Source organism: Monoraphidium neglectum (genome assembly GCF_000611645.1).
Source record: "Monoraphidium neglectum strain SAG 48.87 unplaced genomic scaffold scaffold01890, whole genome shotgun sequence".
Classification (NCBI taxonomy): domain Eukaryota; kingdom Viridiplantae; phylum Chlorophyta; class Chlorophyceae; order Sphaeropleales; family Selenastraceae; genus Monoraphidium; species Monoraphidium neglectum.
The window spans coordinates 1-9336 of record NW_014011738.1 but is presented as its reverse complement, the minus strand read 5'-3'; the positions used below and the strand labels follow the sequence as shown (position 1 = coordinate 9336).

The 9336-nt window shown below is 64.3% G+C and overlaps 3 protein-coding genes across 3 annotated transcripts; 2 read left to right on the top strand and 1 right to left on the bottom strand.

The window, feature by feature from the left end:
- Positions 1–1294: 1294 nt before the first annotated feature.
- MNEG_9308 (hypothetical protein) lies at positions 1295–2197 on the top strand (the record flags this gene model as incomplete). The annotated part of the gene is made up of 4 exons (XM_014042222.1): positions 1295–1335; positions 1496–1560; positions 1784–1875; positions 2087–2197. 4 exons carry the CDS (start codon positions 1295–1297, stop codon positions 2195–2197), a joined length of 309 nt encoding a protein of 102 aa, XP_013897676.1.
- A 1469-nt stretch (positions 2198–3666) lies between these two features.
- MNEG_9307 (ELMO domain-containing protein 3) lies at positions 3667–6438 on the top strand (the record flags this gene model as incomplete). The annotated part of the gene is made up of 3 exons (XM_014042221.1): positions 3667–4080; positions 4235–5910; positions 6141–6438. The coding sequence occupies 3 exons, from the start codon at positions 3667–3669 to the stop codon at positions 6436–6438; spliced, it is 2388 nt and encodes a 795-aa protein (XP_013897675.1).
- A 1686-nt stretch (positions 6439–8124) lies between these two features.
- On the bottom strand, positions 8125–9187 carry MNEG_9306 (3-ketoacyl-CoA synthase 4; the record flags this gene model as incomplete). The annotated part of the gene is made up of 4 exons (XM_014042220.1): positions 8125–8212; positions 8460–8573; positions 8805–8919; positions 9142–9187. The coding sequence occupies 4 exons, from the start codon at positions 9185–9187 to the stop codon at positions 8125–8127; spliced, it is 363 nt and encodes a 120-aa protein (XP_013897674.1).
- Positions 9188–9336: the final 149 nt, after the last annotated feature.

The window sequence follows — 9336 nt, the reverse complement described above, 5'->3', positions numbered from 1 at the left end:
GCTGAAGATGCTGCGGCTCCGTTTGCCGTGCAAGCCCCTCTGGCGCAGCGGCGGGCTTGGCCAGCGCCTGCTGCTCCACAGAGCTCCACTGCACCTTTTTCACGATTGTCGCACAAGCAGCCGCTTCTGGCATCTGCCCCGCCGCGCTAGCTGCTGCAGATTGGCCGCTCGGTCCTGCCGGGATGCATGGCCGGCTTCGCTGTTGGCTGTTGCCACCACCCCCAGCCTGCGACAGGGGTGCGTAGCTGGCGCCTCGCTCGGCTGCAAACAGTTTGTTTCCTTCGTTTAGGGCTGGCTGGCATCTGGCGGCGCGGAGCAGCGCGCCGGGGCTGGCAACAGCGCCCTGCTCCAGCTTCCCCACGGAGGGCCGCTCGGTCGGGGGCTGCGAAGGGCCGCAGCCGCCGCCGGTGCGCTTGAGCGGCACAGGGTGCACGCCGGTGGCGTCCAATCCGCGCTACAATATGATATCCGAGGGAGCGGCGGCCGGAACGATCTGTTGGTGCATGGGTCCGCCGGTCACGCGTTCCGGGGAGTCACGCATGCGGCGGTGGCAGGAAGGAGCTCCCTTGCCCATGAATGCCTCACCGGGGGCAGCGTGCCGGCCAACCGGGCGTCTGAGAGCCCATGTTCACGGGACGTCCTCCCGGCGCTCATCGCCTTGGAAACAGGCGGCCGCTGCTCGTGCTGAGGGTGCGGTCAAAGCATCGCCGCGCTTGCGGGTGGAAGCGTGTTGTCAGCGCTACGGCCCCCGCCCCCTCATGGATGCTGCGCGCGACCTCAAGCAGCTGATATAGGCAAATCAACTGGGGAAAACTCAGGTTCCAGCCCGCATTTTTTTCTTACGGGTCTTGAAGCGAGTTGCAGGAACAGCGTGCTCTCTCATATCAGACGGTATGTTGCATCTTGGACTAGTATGTTTGCGCTCTTATACATTCTTACATGCTGTTACATTTAAAGGAGACACACACGGTACAAACTTCTTCGACATTTACGATCTGATCACTTGGCGACTTGTGCAGAGGCTCACGCGATCGCGCGGTTGACCTGAAATCAGTTTTGCACATGGTGAGCCGCTGCAACCCGCGGCTGACGGCTTGGCAGAGTGGCGCGCACCGGGACGCACTCTTGCGTGGCTTCTTGTAGGCTTGCTCGGCCGATGACATGGACCCAGATCTCTTTTGCGGATTATTTGCGCTCTCGCTAGGAGGACCCGGAGCTCGCAGCGATCCGGCAGCGGCGCATGGCGGAGCTCGCGCGTCAAGGGGGCGGCCCTGCTGGCGGCCCACCAGGACCGATGAGCCCAGAGGAGGCAGAGGAGCAGGAGGCCAAGAAGCAGTGAGCACAATCCGCGTTTGTTGAGGTCGGAGCTCGCCTGCCTGGGCAACGCGCCCAAGGTGGGCTGCCGAGCAGGTTCAGGCGGTCTGTCAAATGGAGGCCATTGTGTTGTGCCAGCGAGCTGCGGACTGACTCTGGTTGTATGCCGGACCTTCTGCAGGGCGGCTGAGGACCAGAGACGCGCCATGCTGGTGGCGGTGATGATGCCCGAGGCGCGGGAGCGGCGTGAGTGGCGCGGCAGCCGGCACGCTTGCGGCGTGTCGAGAGGGGCGGGGCATCCCAAGTCAGGCCGCAGCTCCCACGCTCAAGTGACCTCATCTCAAGGCCTGTGGAATCTGTAATCTGCATACGCACACACATTCACATGTACTTCTTTCCACACACACACACACACACACACAACCACCACGTACACACACCGCACCGTCGCCCCGGCCCTTCCATGCAGTCGCACGCATCGCGCTGGTAAAGCCGGACAAGGCCCGCAGTGTCGAAAACATGATTCTTGGCGCGGCGCAGCGCGGAGCCATCACCGAGAAGGTGCGCACCGCGCTCGGCGCGCCGGCGGCGCCACATCGCGCCGCCGCCAGGCCCGCGCCGCCGCTTGGCGGTGCAAGCGGCGCCGCTGCGCTTGCGGCGCATGCTTGGAGCTTTTGTTGACTTCAAGATTGCGGCCTTGCAGGATGCTTCTTTGCATTGGGGCATATGACCTGGTGGCTGATCTTGTCACCCACCACTCGGCCCGCCGCAGGTCACCGAGGAGCGATTGAGAGGCATGCTGGAGCAGCTGAGCGAGCAGGCCAGCAAATCGAGCAAGATCACGATCCAGCGGCGGCGGCCCATGTTTGAGGAGGACGACTGATGACGCGGGCGATGGGGGGTGGGGTGCCCGGCATACTGGGTCGTATTGAGCGCAGAGGTCGACTGGCCGCTGGCTTGTCCCCGTGTGTTTGAGGGTCTTGGAGTTTGACGTTCCCTCGCCAGGGTACAGGCAGGCCACGTCCCGCCCCTTCGTTTGCTTTTTGGAGAGTTGACAGCATTTGAAGCTTGGTCACCGTCCGGCAGCCAGCGTGCCCCTGCTTTTGCTGGGCTGCCGGCCGGCCATCCAACGCGTGCGCCTGTCCCCGAGCTTGCTCCGTGATGACCTTGCCGGGTGAGCTGAGGCTGTGCAGAGCACTGGTAACCACTTGGACTGCACCTGAGATGCAGCACTAGGTGCTTCAGGTGCGCGAGCGTTGCCCGGCTACCATTCTTGTTCGATGTGGTCTGGCAATGAGACAGTGCAGCACTGCAGAGCATGCAACAAAATGTACCACGGTTGATTGGTCAAGCAGGGATGCCAACAACGGGCGGTGCATTGCTGCTCACAAGTCGCCCGTTCCAGATTGGAGTGCCCAGTGGTGAAGTCGCCATTTGTATGCACTTGCTTGCAGTCAATAGTATGACTCGAAGACCGGACCAGACACAGGCACGAACGCATGGCACCCTATGGCAGTACAACTGGTGCAAAATTATTGAGATATTCATAAGATGAAACCCAGCGAGCCTGAAAATGGACAGCCTGATTTCACTTTGCCCCACGTCCGATGCATTCAATGATTTTGATGTACTGTATCAAGGGGAGGCGGCTCTTTCACATCTGGGAACTCGGTGCTAGAGCCCGCCTGAGTCGAGAGCACTCTGACAAAAAACACCAGCCTCATCTTGACTCCAAGAGATGTGCTTACGTACGCCAAGGCGCTGCAGGCGATGCATCCGGGATGCCACCTCAGCATGGCACAACTGTGCAACCTGCCATGCAGAGGCAAAAGAGCCCTCACGAGTGACAATCAAAGCTAAACCACTAAAATCAACTTTCCAACCACAACCTTCACTTTAAGCTCGACTGTGGAAGGCAAAGCAGTACGGTAGAAGTCGCGGTTTCATCCTCCAAGCTGGACCGGCCACGACAAGAACGTCATTTCCATACATGAAATCATATGTAATACTTTTATACTACTTTGTCTAGGTATACCAAGATGTACCTCGATCTTCGTCAGTGCTTGGCATATTTTTGACTGCGCATCGGCGAGCCCACACAGTCAGGCCCAGCGTGCTGGATTACGGTGAACACAAAATCTTGGCTGCAGTCTGTGGCCCTGGCGCTGCCATCCGTGCGCGGGGGGCGCAGGACCTGCACGCTGCGCCTGCAGTGCTGCTACTGGAGATTCAGCGGCCCAAGCATTGCTTCGGACGAAGGCCCCGTTCAGCATGGCATTTGAATCTGTAGATATTGACATATTAGAAGAGGGGCATGCTGAGCCAGGCAAGGAGCGGCAGGAGGGTGCAACGATGATCAGCACGGATGGTGGCGGCCTGGGCACCAGCACACGCTCAAGCGCAGCGGCAGCCAGAGCAACGAACGAGAGGGGCGGTGACGAGGAAGATTGTATGATACAGGAATCCATCTTCGAAGGTTCCACTGCCAACGTCGCCGGCAGGGGCGACAGGGGAGACACGCCGAGCGCATTGGCAGCTGAGCCATCGCCGGCGCAGCCTCCGGCCCCGCCGCAAGCGCTGCCACCGCGAACTGCTGCGCCTGTGGTCATGCCGCCGGCGATGCAGCTGCAGCTGCCCCCAGAGTTTGGGTTCCTGCCGACTGAGTGCGCCTTTGCGGAGACTCCCAGCGCTCTGGACGGGTGCCAGCCGGTGCCTACCCCGCACACACCCGCCCCGCCAGTCTTCGAAGGGGACGTGCGACTGCAGGTGGGCAGGGTTGGAGTGCGCTAGATCAAGAAGCGTACGCGTCCCATGATGCAGTCACGATTTAATTCTGAGTTGCATTGCACCGCTTACCATTTCCCACTGCTTATCCCAAGCAACTGCTTATTGCACTTGCACCCCCCCCTCCATCCACCAGGCCTCCTCGTGCCGCAGCGCAGTCAGCGGCGGCGGCGCCAGCGACGCGGGCACCTCAGGAGGCGGCGCCGCCGCCGACGAGTTTGACCACGCCTTCGACGGCGCGGAGCGCGGCGGCCACAGCCACGGGCTCGACGCCGTGGCGCACCTCATACACACCCACAGGCAGGAGTACCAGCAGCTGTGGGAGCAGCAGCATCGGCCAGCGGGCTTCACCCAGCAGCAGCAGCACCAGCACCAGCACCAGCAGGAGCAGGAGCAGGAGCAGGAGCAGGAGCAGGAGCAGCAGGCGCAGTCAGGCCCTCCGCCATATGAGGAGCAAGTGCACCAGGAGGCCGCCTGGCAGCAGGCCCCGGCGCCGTACGACCCAGTTGCGCTGGAGGCGCACTCTGGAGGCATGCCGCCGCACCTCCTGGCAATCCTGCATTTGAGGATGCTAGATTCTGTGCCCGAGACGGATGAGGAAGGCAGGGACGAGGACGAGTCGGAACTGGCGGGAGAGGCCGAGGCTAGCGTTGGCGCGGGCGTCATCGAGGAGGCCGGCGATGCGACGGCAGGCGGCCAATTGCAGGCGGCGCCGCCTCGCCAGGAATCCCTGGAGTCGCTGCAACAGCAGCAGGTGCAGCAGCAGGAGCAGCATCCGGATCAGGAACAGAGCCAGCAGCAGGGGGAGCAGGTGCAGCAGCAAGAGCAGCAGCAGCAAATTGCGACGGACAACAGCAGCAGCAGGAGCTGCAGCAGCAGCGTCGGCGGCGGTGGCAGCAGCAGCGTCGGCGGCAGTGGCAGCAGCAGGAGTGGCGGCGGCGGCAGCAGCAGCAGCAGCGGCGGCGGCGGCGGCGGCAGCACCGATGGGTGTGCCGGCCCAAGGCGGCTGTCCGAGGCAATGAGCCATCCCGGTGCAGAAACAGCGGCGGCTGTCGACGGTTGTGTGCGAGAGCAACCGGGACTGCCTGCAGCTGACAAGCCAGCTCAGGGGCCGCTCTGCCTCGGGGCGGCGCCAGGGAATGGGCGTGGCGCTGAGCTCATACAGGCGCTGCGGCCAGCAGGCTCAGAGGCATGCGCTTTGCCGTGTGTGGTTGTGAACGGAAGTGAGGAGGTTGCAGATGAGTGGGACGAGGCGAACAAGCAGCGCCTGCGAGAGCTGCGGGAGCAGCAGCTGTTAGAGGCCGCGGCGGCAGAGGCGCAGCGGCGGCAGCAGCAGCAGCAGCTGCCGCCGTTGGCGGCCGGTGCGGCGCGCGCGGCGCTGCAGGCAGGGGGCGCGGTGACTGCGGAGCGCCGAGCGGCGGTAGAGCGGACGCTGCCGCAGCGGCAGGCGCACAGCCGCTACTCCTGCTTCTGCCTGCCGCTGCAGCGCTTGGCCGGCGGCTCCAGCGGCGACGGCCCGCTTGACGGCGCGCCCGTGCAGGAGCAGCGGGTGCAGCTGCTCGCGCTCGGACTGGTGCCTCTCGACTGGAGGAACCCAACCCACCAGTCCATCATGCAGGGCCTGTTCCAGTCCTGGACTGGCCGCGCGCCGCCTGTGCCGGGGCCCGGGGCGCACTGGTTAGAGCTCGGCTTCCAAGGGGAGGACCCCGCGACAGACCTGCGCGGCTGCGGGATGCTGGGGGCGCTGCAGCTGCTGCACCTACCGCAGAGCAGCCCAGCCGGGGCGGCGGCGCTGCTGCGGCTCGCGCGCAGGTGCGCAGATGGTGCGGCGGGGTCGGCGAGGAGCCTATGGAGGGCCGCTGTGGGGCCTGAGCGGGCGCAGCACGCCTGTGGGCATGCACGCGGCCATCATGGCGCCGGACGTCCGCACACCTCACATGCGCTGGGAGGTCAACACGTGCGCCTACCCCCACGTTTTCAAAGCTTAAAGGTTGTTGTCCCACATTCCAAGTGCCGTCCCTTCCCCATCCAATCCCCCGCAGCTCTGATCAGGAGTTCCCATTGGCAGTGGTCGGCCTCAACATAACGGCCTGGACCATGTCGGCCCTCCGCCGCGGCACGCTCGACGCCGCCGCGCGCCGCCGCCACAACGGGAGCCTGGCGGCCGCTGGGGACGCGCTGTATCTAGGGGCGTGGGCGGCGTTCCACGCGCGGTGGCGGGGCGCGCGTGCGACGATGCGCGAGTCTGGGCACGTGCTGAAGCGTGTGGCTGGGGAGGTCGCCGCAGCGCCGCGGCGCATCGCGGCGCTGGGGGAGCGGCCGTGGGCAGGCGGAGCCTGAAGCCATGGCGGTTGCCTTGGTGATGCTTGTCGGCTGCTTGGTGGTTTCGATAGATCTTGCCTCCCCATAGCGTGCCGCTATTGCAAGCAAGGCGCTTTCACTGCTGAACACAACACAGCAGTTCTGTGTGCTGCCTCCTGAGTGTGCCCGCCTGAGGCCTTAGCTTCGAGCCCATCACCTCGTACAAACCAGTCAAGAACCAAAGGGCACCCGCAAGTGGTGTAACACGAACATCAAGCCGTTCCCCCGCAGCTTATTGTAGCCTAAAAGAGCAGCAATGAGCTACATGGGTGGAAGAACAATGCTGTCTGGTGGGGCTGCTTGTTGCGCTTGGAAGCAGCCGCGGGTGCCCAGCAGGCAGGGTGCAGGCTGGCCCAGCTCACAGGGCGCCCGATGCAGGCAGCCCACCAAGGGGCCCACTAACCCAAGACGTACAAGGAAATTAAAATTGTTCATGTCCATTGAAATGAACTCGACGCAGCGGCGGCGGCGTGCGCACATGCCGGCATCCGCTGCGGCACGCAAGGAAGGCTCCATGCGTGGTCGTGATTTGTCATCGTATGGAACCAACAAAACATGCCCCGGACCAAAAAGGCTTGCTATGGCTCTTGGGGGGGGCGCACAAAACAGTGGCCACCAGGCTCCCAACGGATGCAAAGGGAGTAGGGCCGTATGCACAATGCACACGTTGAGGCGTTTGCAGACGGCTTGTGTGTCAGGTCCGATCTTGCATCGCTCTCTGCGCAACAACCGCCTCAGCCGCTCTCCCGGCAGGGAGCACCTCCGTGTGTAATGGAGAACCTGCGGCGCAGCGCAAGGCCATAGGGGTGGCCGCACCTCCCTTCTTGCCCGCAACGGACGGTCGTTCATGGCGCACCTTTGCTGCAGAGGGGCAGTGCACAAAGCCGAGCGTCGCTGCCGGGGGAGAAGTGCCAGACCGCCGCCCCAATGCACGCCGCTCTGCGCAGCTCCCGCCACGCTTCTTGGGCAACTCCTAATCCCAACAACAAAGGCACCCTTGGATACAATGAAACAAGCCCTGAATGGGCCCTGAATGGCATCAATGGTATCTAGTCTCGTGCATCCCGCCCGGACCCGGCAAAAAGGGGGCCGGGGGGCCCACGTATCAGCGGGAGCCATAGACGACAGAGGGGCACGGTCGAAAAGCGAGCAGCGGAGGAGGCGGCGGGCTAGATCGGTGCCGATGGGTGCCACATGCGGCGATGCACGGGTTGGCGGCTCGAGCCTCGTGGCTCGGGGGGAGGAAGCCAGGGGGTCAAGCCGTGTGGTGTGCTGTGCTCTCTCTAAGGGAGTTCCAGACGCCCTGTCGGCGCCGCATTCAGTTTGCCGCTTGTGAGAAAACATGTGGGGCCGTCCGATGTCGCTAGCCACCGCGGCGGTCGCGGCCCGGCGCGGCCCACCACGGCGTGCGCCGGGGCCGTCTGCGTGCGGCAGGAGCTCGCCGCAGCGCCGGCCAGCAGAGCCGCACAGCGGGTGCGGCCTCTGGCTATCCAGCTGATGTACGGGGCAGGCTTGGCTGACGGGTCTGGCGCCCTGATACAGCCCGAAGGCGAGCTGATGACGACCGACTGCAGTCTTGAGCAGGCCCCGAGCGGCGCCGCGCGCCCGCGGCCCGCGGCCGGCGGGGTGATATTCAGTGCAGCTGGTTGAGGGCGTGGGTGATATTCAGTGCAGCTGGTTGAGGGCGTGGAGGTCTGACCGCATCTTCTCCATATCAAAGCCCTCCCAGGCGTAGTGCGCCTCGCGAACGCGCCTGCATGGGGTGCGGCGACAGCACCGCGGCGGCGGATCGCGGGGGCGTATGAGTTCGGGTCAGTACGCAGGAGCATGACCCACGAGACAACGTAGGCATCGGTTGGAATATGGGCAAGGAAGCTAAAAATCATTTGTGGTACATCAGGGTCAAGACGCTGTGAGCTGCGGGAAGCCGTGGAGGCCAGACGCCCTCAGCACGCAAGTGGCGCGCCGCGGCTTGGTGCGGCGAGGGGGGGGGGGCGCACCTGTTTGCGCGCCACACGGCGCTGTTGCACTTAAAGCCGCTGCCAAAGCCGAGCTGCCACACGCGGTCGCCCTTGCGCACGCCGCCCACAGACTCGATGAACGACAGGACGTACCTGCGGTGTGAGGCGGCGGCGCACATGATGTCGTGAAAAACCATCGCAGGGGGACAGAGAAGGCATCGGACAGGCTTGTCTAAACATGAAACCTCTACTTGCATGCCACAAAAACAGGCTGCGTCGCCGGGCGGAACCCAGCACCCAGAACCTCGAACGCGCTCTGGGCCACGGCGCACGCCGGGCCGGGCGACGGCGTCCCACCACCCCACTCCCCCCCCCCCGGCGCACCAGATGCTGCTGCTGCTGATGTTGCCGTAGCGGTAGAGCACCGCGCGGCTGGGCTCGATCATGGCGGGGCTGAGGGCCAGCTGCTTCTCGATCTCGTCGATGACGCCGCGGCCGCCTGTGAAGGGGAGGCCGCAGCGCGGCGGGGTTGCGAGGTCGTGCCGATCGGCGGCGTGCCGACAATTCAACGTGCTGATCCCAACAACGGGACACAACCATGGTCTACAGTCTGCAGCACGCGTCGGTCGCACTTGCGGACTGACAGCCGCACGCAGGGTCCCAGCAGCAGGCACGGCGCAGGAGATGGGGTGAAAGGCGGAAGCGCGGGTTTTGTCCCCACCAGTGTGGATGCAGACGTGGTCGAACGCGAGCTTGAAGTCCGGCATGTAGGAGTCCAGGCGCTTCTTGCCCAGCAGCTTCCGGGCCACCAGGTTGGCGCCGAACAGCAGCTGCTCGCTGATGGGCAGCACGAGGGGGCCCAGGGTGGTGATGTTGGTCTTCAGGGCGTTGCCTGGGAGGGGGGCAGGGCATGGAC